Consider the following 20,969-nt stretch of genomic DNA (forward strand, 5'->3'; position numbering starts at 1 on the left):
ACTGACTGGTTAAATCTCTCCACCCTTGTCTGTATAGCCTGGTCTAACAGCTAGAAACAGTTAGTCGCAATACTCTTTCTTGAGATTTTTCTGAATGCATAATGCCTCCTTTGGTTACTGCTTCAGCTGCACTCCTTTGAATGAATAATCAAAGAGGAAAAGAAACTTTCTAAATGCCTGTCCTGACAAGAATCCACTGCAGAAGTTCATACTTTGCTCTCTCACTATAGCCACAAGAGGGGACTTGGGTTGTGAATGTGGGAGATTTTCTTTCCTTTCTTTCATTTCAACACTGGCAATCTCTGTGTGCTGGTGTTTAGAAAACACAGACTGGTATGATGAACTCCAAACTTTACTTTCGGGCTATTGATAATCTGGTCTAAATTTTCCATTTCTAAGCTTTCCTCCCACTGTTTTAATTCCAATCAAATACATGTACTCTCAATTTCTGTTAGCTATTTATCTGTAAAATGCTTTCCCCTCCTCTCTCTTTTCAAGAACCAACTTTTCTTGATTCCTCCATAAATACAAAAATTTTCTCTTGTACTCTTTCACTTCTTGCTCTATCTACTTAACATCTTTTTTTCCCCATTAAAAATCAGGTGGAAATTGGCTGACTACTTCATTGCATACACCACCTCCCAGATGTGCACCTCCAATCCAGAACTCTCTCTAGGATTTTAGGCTTGTGTATTCAGCTCCCTTTCTGACACTTCCAGTGAGATGACAGTGAATATCTCTCACTCAACATTTACAAAACAGAAATCTTTACCTTCTTCTAAAAACTGCTCTACCTGAAGACAACCCATCCTGGATACTCAGGTGAAAAAGCTTGAAACTGTTCTTAATGTCTTTCTCTCACACCCACATTTACTCTATCTAGGCACCTATCCCACGGGCTCCACCTTTAAAATATATTTAAACTCAATCCAACAACTTCTCACCATCCTCGCCTAGATTACTGAAGCAGCCGCAGAATTGATCTCCAATTTCCACATCGGCCCCTACCTGCGAAGTCTACTTTTACATAAGAGCCAGAATGATTCTTTTAAAATATTATATCATACTATCTCACCTTCTAATGGCTCCCTGTTTCACTCAAAAGAGAAATTCAAGTCTTTGCAATGGTTTACAAAACCCTACATAAGCTGTTTCCCTCCCCCGACTCTCTCCTGCTCAGCTCAAGGCGACCACAATCTTCACTCAGGGAAGGAGCTACCTTGCTCTTCTTTAAATTTGCCAGATAGAGTCCCACGTTAGGCTTTGTCCTCGCTGCTTCCTCTGTATGCATCACTCTTCCCTTGGGTGACCTTCAGGGTTCACTCCCTCACCTCCCTTAAGTGTTTTCTCAAATTTCAATAAAAATTACTTTGATCCCTTATTTAATATTACAACTTGCTCCTTCACTCTCTCTCCATGTATGACACAACCAACGGCCTTTCTCAAAATTACCTTACTCTTTTTTATTTATTTATATCCCCTTTAATTGGTGGACTGTTATTACACTATCCCCCACCACTTTCCTTTGCCTCCTCCCTCCTTCCCTCCCTCCCTCAGCTCTTCCCCTTTGGTTTTGTCCATGAGTCCTTGCTATATTCCTTGACTTTCCCCTTCCCTTCCTTTTCCCCCGCCCCCCCTTCCCTCTTGTCTCTGTTGGTTTCTTTTCCTTTCAGTGTTGCTGGTCTTATTTTCCTTGCATCTTTACTCTTAAACCACCTTAAGTCATGTTACATCTTCCTGCAAACTTGCAAGATCTAGGGAGACTTCCTTAAAGCATACACAATTTGTAAATTCCAGATGAGTCATTTAACCTCAGCATTCCTACACACTGCAATTGTGTGCATGGTTACAAGATACAGAAAAGGTTTGTTCCTGCTTGCGTGTAAAAGAAGTGAAAAAAAGACGACCAGAGGTGCAGAACAGAAAGAAGGATGGAGGAAAAAATGTCTTTTTAGTGAACTAAACACTGACAAACTACATCTCAACCACATCCTGAGAGACCAGAAAACATACAAATTGCAACATTCACAAAACCTATAAATTACAACATGAATTACAGATGAAAAGGGGAAATATATTTTCAAAATAGAAACAGTTATTAATAAAGAGCTACCCAGAGAATTCCATAGTGACCCAAGAGTCCATATAGACATATAGATGCTTGTTTTTCCTGCAATGTTTTCTCACAATGAGAAAAACGATACTGAATTATTTTGTTTGTTTTCTGCAGGATGGATGTCTCTCAAAGTAAATATCAACATATAAAGCTATGAAACCATGAGATGTGAGAAAAGTTGAGGTTAGGATTTTTCTTTTGAAGAGCAGTAGTGTGTGTGTGTGTGTGTGTGTGTGTGTGTGTGTGACTGTGCTCTAATTTATATATTTTTTTACAAAGAAAATATACTCATAAAAATCATAGCCAATGGTTCATTCCATTTTAGTGTTCTGTTTTCACGTTCAAGAATCTAATATCAAAAGTTTTCCATAAACCAAAAATTTAACTATAAGGAAAACAGTGTCTTATCAATGGAGTTCACATTTCAAAATATTGACTCTTAGGTAATGTAAATGAATCATCTCAACTAAAATTTAGTTTCAGTGTAGTTTCAAACTAAGATGTTATCCAGCTATAAAAATCAAATTCCTTACTCATATGAGAAAGCACCAACATTAAAATGGATAAAATAATAAGCTCACTCAGTAAGATGAACCAATAATTTCAAAAACAGGATGTCTTAGATACTATAATTCAATCTTCATAACAAAAAAGCATTATTCTGTTTATGTTTAATGTTTTAAAAAATAATTATTCACTTAAAAATCTTTCATGTACCATATTTTGATTTTAAATGACTTGGACTTTATAAATATCAAAATAAAATCCCTTTAAAGGGAGCCACAGGGGAAAGAACCTAAAATAAATTCTACACAAATTTTTCCCTGTAATGATCTCCAGTTTTATTGTTTGTACCCTCTTTATTATAGTATGCAACAACACTGAGGATCCATAAATTATTTCCGCATAGAATTATTTTTAAATGATAACTTTATGAAAACTTTTTACTTACACATTCTGTGGCTGTGACTACTAATGAGCTTGAGATGACAGATTTTCCTCCATTGAAGCTCACTGATACATCAAGAGTCCTGAAAGAAAATGAAGACATGATAATTAAAAGTAAATTAAAAACTAGAGTATTGTGAGATATTTTTATTTCCTTACATAATTCAAAACCAACCAGAAAGTCTACTCCAAAAGTCAAAGCTTTTCATCAGTTAGCCTCACATTTTTCTTCCTTAGTTTCAGTCCTTACTGGGATAGCCAGAGGCAAATTCCTTAAGTAATCTAATTGTTCCTAAAGGAAATATTAACATAAGTAGAAACACTAAGACATTCCTGTTGTTATTTTTTTACAGTAGTCCTCCCCTTATCCGAAGTTTTGCTTATGGTGGTTTTAGTTACCCATGGTCAACTATGGTCCAACAAAATTAAATGTAGAATTCCAGAAATAAAAAATTTATAAATTTAAAGTTGCAAGCTGTTTTGAGTAGCACAATGAATTTCTCACCATCCTGCTCTGTCCAGCCCAGGACTCATTCAATCGTCCCTTCTTCCAGCTTATTCATGTTGTGTATACTCTCCATCCCTTAGTCACTTAGCAGCCTGCTCCATTACCAGATGACTAGCAAGCTACCTCAATGCTTGTGCCCATGTAACCCTTATTTTATTTAATAATGGCCCCAGAGTGCAATAAGGATGCCTGCAATTTGCATATGCCAAAGTGAAGTCACTAGGTGCTCCTTTTAAATGAAAGGTATGTGTGTACATGAAAAATGCAGTATATGAATATATAGGGTTCAGTATTATCCACAGTTGCAGGCATCCACTAGGAGCCTTCGAATGCATCCCCTATGGATAAGGAGAGTAATAAACAAAATGAGATTGCTTCAGTTTCAAAGAAAAAGAGAAAAAAATAAAAAAAAAATAAAAAAAAAAAAGAAAAAAAAAGTATAGAGGAAGTGATAATAAAAGACAAAGATAAACTAACAAGAAAAAAAAGAATGCTATTTATTTGTAAGGCATTGGTTATAGAGGGTCCCAAGATATTGTGTTGGCCAAAAAGTTCATTTTTTTTTCCTATAAAATGGCTCTAGTAGCTCTTAGTTGTCTTTAACTTCATTTGAAACAATTTTGTTAGATTATATTGTAACAGCTGTCATAACAGTGTGCATTTAAAAAGACACATCAAAATTGATGAATTTTTATGTAGCCATTATTGAAGATGGATGAAAATAAGCAACATTTTCAGCATATTATGCTTTGTTATTTCAAGAAAGGTAAAAATGCACCTGAAACACACAGACACACAAAAAAGAAGATTTGTGCAGTGTATGGAAAAGGTGCTGTAACTGATCAGATGTGTCAAAAGTAGTTTGTGAAGGTTCATGCTAGAGATTTTGCACTGGATGATGCTCCACAATAGGGCAGACCAGTGGAAGTTGACAGCGATCAAATCGAGACATTAATTGAGAACAATCAAGGCTAGACCATGCAAAAGATAAACAACATATACTCAAAATATCCAAATCAATAAAGTTATTGGTGAAAATAAAAAAAATATGTCTTTCATTTTACAGAAAAAACCATAGGAACTTTTTAGCTAACCCAATATTATAACATCTTGACAAAGGTAGAGAAGAGAGTGTAAATTTTGTCCATGGCTAAGAAATATCATAGTTAAAATACGGTTCTCATTTTCTAAATATAACTTCAAATGATGAAACAACTCATAGTAATTAAAAATCTATTAATTTAGAGTCTAGTAATTTATTATTTGGGGTCAGCCAGAAGTTAGTAATTTTTTAAAAAAATAACTCTAACAAAATATCAAAGGAAAAAATGACAAGGAGATTTTAAACTTATTAAGAAAACAGCTCTTTTCCAAAGGAGTTGACAAAGAATATTGTCATATAACAATCAGTTGAATAATAAATCAAAGCTATCCATTCATTAAAGCAAAAGTATAGATAATATTTGTTAATCTGGCTTCTATACAATGCTGTGCTCCCAATTCGCATAAAATATTCTAAGTTGCAAAATTTAATAGCCAGAAACTTTGCCTTTATTACTCTAAATTAATAGAATTTTGTTATATTTAAAAGATTTTTTTCTCTATGTTTTTGAATTGATTGCTAAACACTATTTAGTTATGAAGAGTTAGGATTAAACAGAAACAATCTCAAGCTCCTGGTAAAATTTTCAGTAATGATGCCAGAAAGGGGAGATGAGAACTATTATTTAGTGCCTGCTATGTGCCAGGTGCTATCATGAACATTTTATGGACATTACCTCTTTTAATCCTTACAGTAACCCTTCAAGTAAGGACTAGTTTTACAGTTCTACACATAGAGTGCATGAGGCCCAGAAATGTTAATTACCTTGCCCAAAGTGGTAAAACTAGGATTCGGACAAATGTTGCACTCTTTCCATCATTCTACAGATGATGCTTGATAAACTGAAAATGCTTAATGTGTTTGTTTTTTCAATGTGATATTTAGTTTCAATTTGTACAGATATGGAACCAACAGAGAGGTAACTACTAGCAAACTTCTTCAAAAATGTTTTTCAAAATCCAGGAATAATTATATTAAAAATATTTCTTACAAAATATTCTTTTCAAAACATTAAAAAAAAAAAGCTTAGCTAAGTACACCAAAGAATGAGAACTTGGAGTGTTTATATCAACTTAGCTGAACTTCTGAACTATTCCAATGCAGAATGCCAAGTGGTTTCCTTAAAAAAGAAAACTTAAAACTAATTGCTTATTCTGCAAAACTAAGAGCCTTGTTTTGTTTTGTTTTGTTTTGTTTTGTTGAAGGCTAAGCACGACTGGATCCAAAAATGATCTTTTCTAGTTCCTAATTTCTCTACTTTAAAGCACATACCGGAAAGCATATGACATGGTAGGCATGGTTTTAGTTTAGAGAGAGATTATTTGATTTATAATAATGTGTGACTGTTGCAGATAATCTTACTGACTCAACTTGCAAGGGATCAGTAGAACAAAGTTTTTATTTTACAACAAAGTTCACTCTTTCCTAGAGTAGAAATGCATGCCTATCAGATCTTGTCAGCAACCAAAATAACTGCACACTATGCCCAACATCTCAGTCTAGTATAATGTGGCCAGTGTCATAGAAAACTGAGTTAAGATTCCACAGACACGGAAAGCCACCTGATGATTCTTTTGACATCTGGGTCAATTAAAAAAAACATAATCCTCATCTTCCTGATCAAAGCATTGCCATCAACAACAGTAATAATAATGATGGCATTTATCAATTCTTTACCTACAAGCCAGACATGTTACACTAATCTTCTCATTTAATTCTCACAGTAACCTACTGAAGTAGGCAGTAACATTACCTCCATTTTCCAAATAAAGAAACTGAAGCTTAAAATGGTAACTTGCCCAAATATTGGACTTCTCTAACTTTGTAATCATTTCTACCACATACTATCTTAATCTTCTAATAAATATTTTAGGGTGTTATATTTAAATTCATCTCATTGACAAGAACTTAGTTTCATTGTTCTAATTTTTCACTATATTCAAATATTTCTCATGGCTAACTATAATGACATTTACTATATGCTAAGATATTTATTTGTGAATGTATAGATACACACACATAAATTTTTGCTCAGAAAATTTCTTGTAAGGTTGCAAACATGAAAAACACACTTTAAAAGTTACTTCTATTTTTAAATCTTGTTGCTTCTTCAGAAAAACAATTTTTAAATTATTGGGGAAATACTGGCACTGTTATGAGCTGATACCTTTGTCCAAATCTATGCTACTCCCTTGCTGGCGCACGGATTGATAAAGCCACCTCATCCTCTAATCCAAACTCTATAGCTTGACCTTTCTTTACCTCAAGACTCCAATATATGCCGTTAATGTTTCCTGTCATATTTTATGTTACTTCTGTTAGTATCTATGGATTTCTCACTCCTATTGCTATATAACTTCTACATAATTATGACAGTAGAACCTGTACTCTTATTTATAGAGACTTTATTATGAACAAAAATGTGTCAAAGCCATGTTGTTTTTACTTAATTCCCTACAGGGTGGGGTAAAGTAGGTTTACAGTTGCCCTTATGGAAAATAATACAATAATTAATAATATAAAAATAAACTCTGTGTTTCACATACTCACAACTGCAAACTTGCTTTTGTCCCACTCTGTGCATAAGTGAGATGTGAGGACGGATTTCAGCGTTATTTCTCACAAATATAAATTAAAACTTAAAATAAAGTATAGATTCAGCTCACATGTTAGGGAATAAAGAGTTCTGGGCTTTAACCACAGTCACTACACCCTCAATCTTTCATTCCTCAATCTGTTTAATGAGTATAATGGTACCTAATTCATTGTTATTTTGTGGAAGAGAACTTCATAAAGTAATGTCAAACCCAGTGTCTGGAACACAATGCTTATTCTATAAATTATTGTAACACTTATTTGTCTAACAGATTATTCAGAATATCAGGTAACCTTTTTGATCAAAGTTAAAAAAAAAAAAGACAGATATTACAGAAGAAAGTATAGTAGCAGTGAAGTAAATACCTAACACTTTTTTTGTTTTATTTAAAGAATTTTCTTCTCCTACTGCCATATAAAAATAGAGAGAGCTAAGCTGTTCAAAAAATATCTAGTATATAATTTCATGCAGGTTCATGTAAAAAAAATTTTCAATGCTTTTTCTTTCCTGTTGCAAAGCATTATTTTGATTAAACCCAACATTATAGCAATGTTGAGCTGTGTGTTAAACCTAAAACTGCAGTCTAAATTGGTTTATCAATGTTTGCCAATAAGTTTATTCAATCAATCACTCAATCATTTTATTACTAGTTAATTCAATATACTACTAGTCAAGTCAATTACATATATTGACAGCCTAGGTTGGCCTACTACATGTAATTTAATTTTATAAATTACATATATTAGACCAACCTAGGCTGTGCTTGATAATAAGGCTGCAGTAACCAATAAAACAAAACATTACAATGTAATTGAAAGGAAGTCACATGAACCGTTACAATAGAATGTGATGTTAACTAAAATAGGTAATACACAGGGGTACTAGAGGACAAAATGAGAGATATAATGACTTAGTTTTGCCATAGGGGCATCAACAAAGGTTTTCTGCAGGAAGTCCCCTCTAAAATGAATCCTAAAGAATAATCTGGAGTTATTCAGGGAAAGAGATTGGAAGGAAATCCAAGATGTAGCATTATTTGAAGGCTGAAGGCAAGAAAGGCAAAGAACAGTCAAGGAAACAAAAGGCATTCAATATGGCAGCAACACAGAATATGAGAGGGAGAATATATGCCTTCTGGCTGAAAAGGGCAGTAGGGGAAGGATCATGAAGAATCCAGAATGCCATCTTTAGATCTTTGGAATTAGTCTTAAGAGTTTTTCAGCTAGGTAGAAATATTGTTAAAATTGTGCTTTACAAGTATCATTCTTGTTGCAGTATAAAGCAGGGGTTGGAAGAGTACATCTTTCCGGTAGAAAGACCAATTAAGAATGTATTTCAAATAAAAACTAAAGTAGATTTGAACTAAAATAGTGGCAATGAGGGTAGTGTGAAATGAGCACTGAGAGATACTAAAGGCTTAGAGTAAAAAGGATGGGGACATGTACTGGTTGTAGGTGCACAAGAAGGGATAAAGACGACGTCAAAGGTTCTATCTTGTACAGGTAGATGGGTACACTTGCATAGGAAATACAGGAAATGAAACAGGTTTGGACAGAAATACATGAATTTCACTTGGGAACTTCAAGTTTAAAGTGGCCATGGGAAATCCAAGTGAGTCAACAGACATTTGGATAGTGGGGATGGGGGACATTAGAATAGTGGGTTTTGATTGAAGAAAAAGATCATGTTGGAGATCTGAAGCTCATGTGCAGGAAAAGGAAGCCTCAGAGAAGGGTCTGTGGGTCAGGAATCCAACTGTGGTCAAAATTGAGAGTTAAAGGACTGTAAGAAGAGAAGCCCGAGGTAACATCTGAAAAGAAACAGCCAGGCAGGTGAGAAAATGAAGTCATGAAACACAAGGGAAGGCCTTCTGAAACAGGACTGGCCCACAGTTCAGATACTGCAGGGCGCCTAGGGAAAATAAGGCTGAGAACTGACCACTTTTCCAAGTTCCTTTCTATAAACTGGTTCTACATCGTTTAGAATTCCTTGCAAATAGCTTAATCTACTCTTTGCTCCATCCTTGAATAATTTTTTTCAAAGTAGATGGAAGTAGATGGATAGAAGAAACCTAAACAACCTCAAATAGCAAAAAGATCGTTTGAAGTGCATTTTAATATCAATTGATAATAGTGATAAAACTAAATTCCTTCCATATGAGAAATTACTAAATAATATTGTGATATATAATTGAGTAAATAAACTTCAATAAGGCCTAACGGTCACAGTGCTTATATTTAATTTTTAAAGATGTATAACGACTCGAAAACAGGAGAATAGCTCAGTGCCATATGTCAGAGCTACTATGATATAAGAAATTTCATACTCCATGAAATATGACTGACATTTCAATCCACAGTAACCAATTTGCAAGGTATTCATTTGCTACTGACTTTATGCATATCCAATAAAAGACTGCCATTTTATGACCCATTAAAAAAGATGAAAAAATTAAATAAAATTGTAAAAGACATTTGCTGGAAGTAATAAATAATTTACCTTCAATTTGCACATACTGAAAATTAAACTGGCAACTACTCAAAAAGTTGTTAAAATTAAAGTGACTTCAGCTATTTTGAAGTCAAGTGCTACTATTAAATATTCTGCAGAGCTTTTTAAAAGTTAGCTTTATACATAACAAAGATTACAAGTTGAAAAATAAGATTTCATATTTTTGAATAGTTTAAAGATTGTACTTATAGTTAAGAATATATATATAAATTAACGTTTTGTCAAATATTTTCTTCAAAACAGTTAAAAGATTCTTGAATAAAGTAATTTCTTTTTCAGTTATCTCAATATATGTGTATTACTAAAACAAACATTGCAATAAGGAAGATTTCTAGATTTCAGAAGGAAAAAAAAAGCTATTTTCAGAGATGTGTTGGACATAACACCTGAAGTTGTATTGTAAATGTTTTCAGTATTACACTGAAAGTGACCTCTTTTTAACTGATTTACATATTTTAATAAAATAAAAAAGACACTTGAAAATAATCACTCAATTTTTGGTGCCTTTCATTCAAATATGCTAAATATCTTAGTAATAGTAAAAACTTCAATAATATAAAGTTTAGAAGCAGATATGTTAAGAGGATTTACATACGTATTTAAGGATATCCTCTACCTCGTCATATAGCTGTCCATCTTTGAACATTTTAATTACCTAACACTCTTGAGATAATTCTAATTGTTAGAAACATCTCTCTAATATTGAGCTGAAACGTGCCTCCCCTACCTTCTACTCTTTCTCCTTTCCTAGGGGCAATAACGAATAAGTCAAATCTATCTTTCATATGACAGATCAGACCTGATGTTTGAAGGGAGCTGATACCACACCTGAATTCTATCTTTTTCAGAATTTTAGATTTTATCCCATTTAGACTTCCACTCAAGAAAGATTCCCATGCAGGAATTAAGGAGCATAATTGGTAGGTACAAAATAGACAGAGGGATGTTAAGAATCATATAGGAAATGGAGAAGCCAAAGAACTTATATGCACAAACCATGGACACGAACTAAAGGGAGGGATTGCTGGAGGGAAGGTGCCAGCTGGAGGGGGGAAAAGGGGAAAAAACTGGGACAATTGTAATAGCATAATCAATGAAATATATTTTTTTAAAAATTTTATCCTATTTAATATTTCCATACTTGGCAATACCTTATCAGCTACCCCTAGATGTTCTTAAATTAATTGTTTTTCCTTTTAAAAGGCAATTTTCTGAACTGAATATAATATTTAAAATAGAAATATAATGCAGATTAGGTGAATTTATCACATTTCTATATCTAATCAGAAAGCAATACACCATGTGAAAGATAAATGTTTCACCACCGAAGGGCAGGTAGCAAGAGAGAAAAACAGAGAGGGTCATCAGCCTTAACGCATGTCACCAAGATTCTACTGTTTATATTCAAAATAAAGATGTAACTAATGTTCTCATAACCATGATAAAAATAAATAAATCAAGTCTCATTCCTAGAGGAAAAAGAAGAATAAAGTTGTGATTGTATCACCTGCTACTAAGATCGTAGAACGAGGGATTGTATAGATACACATTCACATATATTTCAATACAGAGGTATATTGAAAAGAAATGTTCATATGAGAAGCTGGGTTAAAGGCAGAATTTGTCCAACCAAGAAAAAGAAATTAAATTAATAAATTTTATTCCAGAAAAAAGTGGATTTTATTAAAAAATAACAATGTTGAGAAAAATAAAAAGATTCCGTTATCAAGTCAGGCACTAATCCCAAGTCTGCCCCACCATTTAGCTCAATGACCCGTCAGCATCAGATGCCTGAAATTTTCCACATTCACTGATATCCCTCCACTTCTTACTCAAAACACGCTATCAAGTGTCTTCCCACACTGCCTTTTAAGAGAACTAATACTATCAGTTTCATCTGATTTAGATATTTATTTCATATTTGCGAGAAGATTCTGGCCAACGTTTCTGAAAGCACATTTAACTATACCATATGCCTCCTTAAATCATCTCTATCAAACAAGCTGTAGGATAAGGCTCTGGTTCATTCTGTTCTGTTTTTCTTTCTTCACAATGTGTTTATGTATATTTACCCAATTTGCTCTGTTCTTCTTGCCAAATTACAGGTTTGAGATCTCAACTATTGCAGAGCAGCTGTGTTATTGTTGATGTCTCACTAAACAAAGGTCAGAGAAAAAGCCCACCCTGCAAATACTGGTAACACCTGCACTTTACACCACAAGGCAACTGTCCTGAAATGAGGAGGATTCAAAAAACTTCACAGCATCCTTTCTCTTCAAACTTAAGACATTTTGACACAAATAAACCACTGTTAGAAATAAACTCCCAATCTACAAATTTTTTTTCTTGGTAAAAAAGTTTGTTTAATCATGTGACATTTAAAGATCAACTTGTATCCAATGAAAGAAATAGGAAAAAAAAAACCCACCTCCCTAATACCATCTTTATATACTTTCTGTTTAAATACTAAGTATTTGTTCAACTTAGTCTAAAAATCTCAACCAAATGAAGAAATTTAACAGAGACTTCAAAGAAAGTATTTCAGAGACCTACTTCAACAATGCCAAACAATGATATACCTGCGTAAGATTTTCTCAGATGGCTTTCCCTTTTGTTTACTCCATGACATCAATTTCCAAATGCAAGCCCATGTCCTAACCACTTGGCTACATTCTTCATTCTCATCTCCAAGTCAAGATTTTCGTATTAACCCTCTTTCAAACCAAAATCCACAAGCTCTGGGTTTTTTAAGAAATAATCCTCAAACAAATGTTTGATAACTCAGGAAATATGACAGAAAGCAGAGAAGGGAACTGTTAGAGTAGGCTAATGAGATGAGGCACATGCCCATGGAGCCAGCTCGGGGACTACGCATCTGGCTTTGAGGCTGTCTGTCTAAGGTTACTTCACCAGCGTGATGTTAATTATTTAAGTGAGAGAACAGGGGGAACCATCACCACATCTGTCACCCTCACACAGGAAAAACCTTCATTCAATGTTGGGCCAGATGTGTTTACTTGAAATATAGACTAACTAGCTACTTAATGGGTTTGAATCCTTAGCCAAAAGATAATTAGGCAAGTAAATTAAGCATCAGTCACCTTACAGGGCTAAACTGTTTCAGTTATGTTGATTTTAATCCAGTCTCAGAAGAGAGCTCATCACCTACATAAGTATCTGAAGAAAATTCAAGGAAAAGGAAAGCTCCAAATTACTTGCAACATACTTGGTAGAACAAATAATGATGTCCCCAAATACCCAATATATTAACAAATAAAATCTTCTCAGGTTTTGCTCAGTGGTATCATGTACTTGATTTTTTTAAAAAGTAAATCAAAAGTAATTATTTTAAACAGAGCTTGGTCCCCAAACAATCTGCTTGTAGGTGAAATCCTAGCATCAAAGGCCAAACAGATGATGAACTCTCATGTCTGATATTTATTATGCTGTATATGATTTTTAAAAATCACATCTCCTGAATATTGAGCCTATCTAGAAATCACTAAACAATATCAGCAGTCTCTATGGTAGTCTCTTCAAAAGGAGACTGTGCCCAAAGGTAAATTCTAAAGAAAATATTTCAGTATCTGGGATAGAACAGGCATCTTACATTTTAATTATTTTGGAAAAGAAAGAAAGGTGTCTTCCTTAAATAGACGCTACTATTAAAAAGCCAAGATAACTTTCTGCTCTTTTAAATGACATTCCTTCCAAAATAAGAATCTGATCATTTTTCTCCTACCTGATATAGGCCCCTGCCCCCAGCAACCAAATGTGCTCTTTTAAGTGTTTATATGACTAATAAATCAAAGTATTTGAGAAAAAAATATATTCATCCTTCAGGTAACAAACATTGAGCAAGTCTCCTGTAGGTCAGGCATTGTGTCAGGTGCTAGAGATACAGCAAGAAACAAGGCAAACAAGATTCATCCTAGCAAGAAGGAGACATAATAATAAATAAATGCTTTGCGGGGGAGGTATGAAAAGGGAATAAAGAGTGCCAAACAAAGGAGAGGGAAGATTGTATGATTAAATAAGGTGACCAGGAAGAGCTTACTAAGAAGGTGACCTCAGAATAAGACTTGGAGAAGATGAGAAAGTGAGCCACGAGGGGAAGGACATTTCAAGCTGAGGAAGCAGCCAGTGTAAAAGTAGTGATGTGGGAGCAAGTTGATGTGGCTGAGGAACAGCAAAGAGAAACAGCATGACCATAACAGAGAGGGCAAAAAGAAGATGAAGTCTGAGACAGAGTGAGGGGCCAGAGCCTATAGACCCTTGTGGAACATTGCCGCAACTCGACTTTCACTGTGAGTGGAATGGGGAATTCATTATGGAGGATTTTAAGTAGGGGGAGTAACATAAACCAGTTTGCTTTAACAGGATCACCCCTGCCAAGAACAGAAGTAGAAAAACCAGTGGAGAGACTAATATACCAGGCAAGAAATGAAAGCAGCGAGGTGTCAGATGGTATAGGTAGAGGTGGTGGGGAAGAATTGTATTCTGAACATATTTTGAAATTATAGCTAATAAGGTTTGCTGATGGCCTGCACGCAAGAGAAATTATTAATGAATCAAAAGTTTTTGACCTGAACAACAGAAAGTGTGCAGATGTCAATGGCTAAGACAGAGAAGACAGCTGTGGAAGCAGATTGAGGGGAACAAACAAGGGGATCAACATGGAATTACAGATTTGTTAAAATAGGATGAAACATCAAGTCAATAGATTTATCACTGCAATTACAATATATGATTACCCAGAAAGTCACAGAGTCTCATTTTGCACTTGGTGTTAAGATGGCTCTAGGCAAAATGCATCTACTTCAGATTCCAAGACACAGTCTAATACAGCCATAAGCATGTTGTCAATAACACTAGATGGTTAGATGACACAGAAAGTGAATACATTTTTATAGAAAGAAAAAAACTATTCTGAGAGTCTTGCTTTTGTAAGTTATATTATGCACTCCTTTAATCAATTTTGAAATAGAAAGCTGATAGAGCTCTAATCTACTTAGATGACCAGAAGCGATGCCCAATAGATATCTTGAGTATTTTTGCATCCACAGAAGTTAAGTGCTCAAGTAGATGTCAAGCTACCAGATTTTGTTGGGTTCCATGGAAAAAATATTGTCTCCACTTCCTGAACACTAATCCAGACTTTGGGTTATATATTTTACTTTCTTCTGTTCTAGGTTCAAGATCAGTATAAAGTGATCCTAAAAAAAAAATGTATCCTATTTATTATCATAAACATATTGCATCCACTACTGGTGGACTAGAGAACATTTGAAATGCTTCCAATCATCTCCTTCATAATAGAGAAGATAGAAAAAATTATTAGTGGAAATACTGAATTACTAGTGAAATTACTTGCATGTTAGTGATTCAGATAAAGGTCTCCTTCCAAACTATTTCTTATTTTAGCCAGTTATCTTTATGGTTTATTACCACACCAAGGAAAAATAAGAATATAGACCTTAACAGGACTGAGAAACAAAGCACAAATCTTTCCTGGTCTGAGATGTGCCTTACTGAGCCATTTTCCTTTTTATCTTTAATCGTAATACTTAAAAACTATGGCAATTACTGTCAAAACCTCACTTTGGAACGTGTGTGTGCGCGCGCACACATGTGTGAATTCTGTAAACTGAAATAAAATAACGGCTGTGGCGCTGATTATCTAAAGGCTCTAACAATAGTTCGCAAACCCACCCAGATAAATATTTATAGAGTTTTTTAATCAATAATTAAGAAATAAGATACAACAGACTTTACCATTTTCAATCTACTAAGAGTATATTTAAAGTACTAACCAGAGTGGTTTGTTTAGGGCTTACTGTTTCATGTTCAATCTGTATAACAAAATACAATAAAACAACTAATATATATTTTCACCATTTCCTAATAATCTGGAGCTAAAATTTTTTTGAAATGTTTTTAATGAGGTACTTACTCTCCAACTTTGTTCAGGGAAGGTGCAGGACAAAGCATAGAATTAAGCTCCACACTTACTGGCTGTACACCTGGAAAATAAAATGCCACTGACTTGGTAAAGGGTTTTATAAATCTCATAGTTTCATTAGTAATATGAAAGGCATATGGCAATAAGAATTCAACTGTGGAACATTAGCAATATTAGTATGAAAAAGCAAAAAGACATTCATCTAAAGAAAGAGAAGAAAAAAATGAAAAGTAGAGAGTATGTCTCATTGATACATAGTATTGGTAAATTATAAGTCATGACTTTTTTACTTAGACTAAGTTTACATACATTTGTAGACACTATAATATTATCATCTACCCCCTCAATAAGTCAAATATCTTAGATTTTTTAAGGATAAATGGAATATATCTATATAAAAGCTGAATTTTAAAATGATAGAGAAAAAAAGGAATGCCCAAAGGAGAATAAATTTATTTCAAGAGTTTAATAGAACAGTTGTGTCTACAGTAAAAGAAAATACATTTTATAAAGCTGATGCTTAAATTTCCCTCGTAATTTTGATAATATATCAGAAAAATGATCTAGACTATAAATATTCACAAAAGTTACATAATTGAATGGATAATGCAAGAATGGGAATACTGGAAAACAACCTTATTCCACTTTTTTATCTGAATATTTACTTTAATAAACTTAATTTTATGGAGCTAAGTATAAGATATGTTTATAGTATAATAAATTCAGCTATGTAATCAAAAGGAATTAGGTAAAGCTAATGCTTAGATACATATGACTACTGAATAAAATTATTTTTTCTCTTTAATTGTGGAACCTACTATGAAGAGAATTTGTTAAAAAATATTATTGTCTTGTCTTACCAAAATGATGATCTTAATAGGAAAGAAAGGAATTCATTATGGCATTTATCATGCTGAGATTATCACCACTTTAATTCAACAAACACATACTGAACAGTTACTGTGTATGTAGCCAAAACTGCTAATTGGAGTGTTTAGTACCATCAGATAAACAGCAAAATTGGAGATGAACCTCTCAAAAACTAATTCTACCAGAGTTCAGAGTTATAGCATATGCATTCCAGTATAAAATTTTAGAAGACGCAATAATCATCAATGAGGAAAAATTGTCTTTATAGAAACCCAAAATGCTCAGAATACTGAAATCATTTAAATGGATGTTTTCTCAGAATGAAGATTAAAACATGATACTCACTTGCTTTTTTGAAAGCCAAGCTGGGAAAAGTAAAACCTAATTCCATAAGTATGACTATTATCAACAAACACTGTGCTGGGTGGGCACTAGAGATATAAAATATCTTTAAGACAAAAAGTCTGTCTCAAAAAACTAGTTGACGAATTATGGGGAAACTATTTAGATAGGAAACAAGTGACAGTACAATAAATAGTAGAGTAGTCCAAGTGAGATTTCCAAGCAAGAGTGGTGATAAATACATAAATCTAGAAAAAAAGGCAATTAAATCACACAGTTGATACAGTGCATACGGAGCACAGACAGGAAAACTGGGTTCAACTATCAGCTCTGCTCATTATTAACTATGTCGCCAAAAGCAAGTTATTTGACTCTTTCAACCACAAGACCATCCATCATCTCTATAATGAGGTTCCTCAGAATGGGGCCTTGTACTTATTAAGGCTATGAACAAACATTGCCATCATTGAATAACTATCAAGTGATTATTATTTGTATTACCATGGGACTGCTTTTCTTCCTCCTTTGTTAAAAAATATAGTGTAGTTGGTTTCAGTTGGGGAAAAGAGGGAAACACCTGACGCTGACTTGCTGTGCAGGTATTAAAGCAACATGCAGATTATGGGGACCTACTCTTTGTGTAGGTTTCATTTACTGTGTAAGTACAGAGAACGTTGCCATTGCGACTGCCGAGGTTGAATCCTCTTCCCTTCAAAACAATTTGAAATTCATCTATAAGTAAAAGGAAAAATAAACATTTTAATCACTGGTTTACATGCACAAAAATAGACTTAACTTGAAAGTATCAAGTTGCATAGAATGTATTTTCTTCATACTATTCAGCCAACTAACAATACCAAAGAAGACATGGCTCTGTTTCCAACTCTACTTGCTTTCTTAGACCATTTAGGGAAATAGTGGAGATATTATTCACTACAACAAAGGGAGGCATTTTATTTTTTTAAACAAAATGTTTTTCAGTAGTGACCAAGATATCAGAATTAAAGCACACCAGTCATTCCCAGATAGACACCGTACAAACTTCCCCAAATTCTCTCCTTAGGAAAATAGCAGCAGAAATGAAACCTCTTTGTTTTTCTCTACTTTCAGGTATTGGGGTATGGAATTGTAAAGAACATTAATTATTCCTGTGTTTTGGTTCTTAGAAACATCATATGTTGTATTTTCTTTAATCTATGACACTCCACAGTTCTTCTTTAATAACTTCTTCACATTTCTATTCCCAGTTTCATTTTTGGTTGCATACAAATTTATAACTCATCAGAGGTAATGTATTTTGGACTAGTAATAATTTATAGCCAGTCACTAAAAGAAGTCCATTTAACTTATTGTATTCTAGGTATATAGCAGGAGCAGTCACTTGATGTTAGAGAGTGAGACGATATGCTAGAAAAAAAACACTTAACATCAATATGTTGATTGGCAAATATATGTTTGCTGCTTAGCTGCAAAATATTATAACTGTTTTAGCAGTGATTAACTCCCAATCATCTCCAACACCTCCTACCATAATGTAACACATACATAGTAAGTAACTATGGAAGAAAATACTTCAGTGCCATTCTCCATTAAGTGTGTTTGTTATCAAAGGAATTTTACTTACAAGTTAAAATAAATTGCACAGAAAACTTAAAATATGACAATAAAAAGGACATGGGCTTTAGAATAACAAATACTGAACGCTGCCTGCCTCAGTTTCCCCATCTGTGAACCAGGGATTATCAAAGTGCTAGGATGTTCAAATGCACTATCTGTCTTAAACATCTCAGTAACCATTAGTTAAGTCACTAAAAGGTGCAGAACTTAATGCCATGTTCTGCAGTCGGGAGGCTCAACAGTAAATTACACAGCCCTACCAGACACAGTATTTTTCTCTTCCCAAGTAAATCAGGTTAAAATGAACTGCAGGTTAGACTTGAAGAGGAAACAGAATAAACCAAAGAGAATCACACTCTTTTCAGAAAAGGATGGCTTTGAAGTGTTAAAACCTGAGTCTTTTCTTAGCACCAGGGATGAAGCCACTGGCTTCCTTCCTGCCATCCAGCCATAAGTCACTTCCGTATGTGCCCTGAGCTGACGGATACTGTACTTTGGCCAGGTTATCAATGTGTGGAGCTAAAAATCTGCATATATATAACTGTTTGTACAATCAGATAAAAGAAAAAAATTCTTATTTTATTTTAGTTGTCATAGGAAAGGTCTCAAACATGAACTAAATATACAGAAGATTCTAAAAGCCTGTCACACAATATGTTCATTATTTAAAATAACACTCCAATCTTAAAAATTTGAATTTAAAATAGAAATATTTCAAGGAATTATTTTAAAATTCTTACAGAAAAAGATGCCAAAAAAGTTAATTTTGCCATTCCCTTTCCAACATGAGTTTCAAATCATATATTTTAACTAGGAAAAAAATACATTTTCTTACATGGTATTTTTAAATTCTACTTACCCCCAACACATACACTTGAGGGCTGTAATTCCAGGATTTCAGTACATGACCGAGCTAGTATCTAAAAAGGAAATAAAGAAGATCAAAACATAGAACTGAATTATAGCATGTGAAGTCCATTATATGATTACTAATAATCTTGAGGCCCTTCTCTTAACATCAAATAGATGGCAGAAAAAAATCCTATTAACTATCACATACATAGTTTCGAAGCTCTTAGGAAATTTCTGTGTTGTCTTTCAGGATATAGTCTAAGACTTTCTTCTGTAGGAATCCTTATTTGATTTGAGTAAACAACAGATTAGATAAGAACAGATAAAGTGAGTGTTGCCTCCAAGTCCATCGTCTTGGCTATAAAAAGTTAAGTAAAATTTCCTGGTAGCCATAAATTCAGTGCTGACTTTTTCCCATTAGGCAAAAACAAGATAGCAAATCAGACTTCCTGTTTAATTATTCTAATTTATTGTTTTCTAGTAAGAGGTTCAGTAAAATATTAACAAATAAACTTTTTTGTGGCATTTCTATTTGTTTCTCAGCCTCAATTCCCATGAATGTGAATACTTCTTATATGTATCAGACATTACGTTTGCAGAACACAGGCTCCTCATATGAGCCAAATATTCTCAAAAACACACACTCTGTACTCTCTCATTCCCAGAGCACAGAAACACAATGGTACTTCTCAGCGAGCTTATTCTGAAAAACAGAAACCACCATACAAGGCACAAGGCTCCAAGTGAAAAACAACAATGATGAAATAAGCTGTTCTTAATGGACAGTCAATCCTGTCTTTATTTTTGGAACTGCTCTGCACTACATTATCAAAGTCAGACAAACTCCAGATGATCTTTGAACAACATTCTTTTCTTGGCGGAAGTTGAAGACAGATGATGTACGTACAGTGGGTTCTAGCATCTCCTGCTTATAACTAGAACAGGAAGGAAGAACTGCAGCAGGAAATAATGCTTTCAATGCTCCATTTAATAACAGTGAAAATATTAATCATCGTACTCTAAAAATCTGCTATGTCAAATCAGGGGATTTTTGTTGCTCAGTATGCATCCAAATATGAACCTTTTGTACTTTTTTAGTGGTTCCCCTGTGACTCCACTTTTCATCTAGTGATTAGAAAACATACATAGTAAAATTTTATATCTGTGAAATTCTAGATGAGGTCTATTTAAATGCAGAAATGACCACAGAGATTCCATAGCACCCAAAAACCTTTCAACACCCAAACACCTCCTCTGGATCTATCGTATCTCTTACCCACTGAGGAGTGAATACCATTGTTAAATTAAGAATCAAGATATGAATTGAAAACTATTGTCAAAAGTTAATGTGCCCCCTTAGATAGGAAGTATCTCAAATCACTAACATCTTTAAATATTTTGATACAATTTAGAAAACAAGCCTATAAAGAGAACAGAAAAGAGTTTTGCTAAAGCAATATGGATGTAAAGATGTTCCAGCTCACACACACACACAAAAAGGACTGTATCGCTTTAGCTTTGGCCCACCTGAGATGAAAGCGAGGA

At 33.9% G+C, this 20,969-nt stretch overlaps 1 protein-coding gene across 2 annotated transcripts in view; it reads right to left on the reverse strand.

Annotated features, from left to right (window-relative positions):
• The window catches only part of ANTXR2 (ANTXR cell adhesion molecule 2), a 149,192-nt gene that overhangs the window by 93,734 nt on the left and 34,489 nt on the right, over positions 1 to 20,969 (reverse strand). For both annotated transcript variants that reach the window (XM_054591981.1, XM_054591971.1), the window contains exons 8-11: positions 19,432 to 19,492; positions 17,589 to 17,687; positions 15,735 to 15,804; positions 3,069 to 3,147 (exon numbers count right to left, since the gene is read on the reverse strand). In XM_054591981.1, the coding sequence (XP_054447956.1) occupies positions 3,069 to 3,147; positions 15,735 to 15,804; positions 17,589 to 17,687; positions 19,432 to 19,492 (309 nt within the window). The remainder of the gene's footprint in view (positions 1 to 3,068; positions 3,148 to 15,734; positions 15,805 to 17,588; positions 17,688 to 19,431; positions 19,493 to 20,969) is intronic.

This window comes from Pteronotus mesoamericanus, unplaced genomic scaffold, assembly GCF_021234165.1.
Source record: "Pteronotus mesoamericanus isolate MK-2021 breed Mesoamerican mustached bat unplaced genomic scaffold, CSHL_Meso_final contig_130, whole genome shotgun sequence".
NCBI lineage: Eukaryota > Metazoa > Chordata > Mammalia > Chiroptera > Mormoopidae > Pteronotus > Pteronotus mesoamericanus.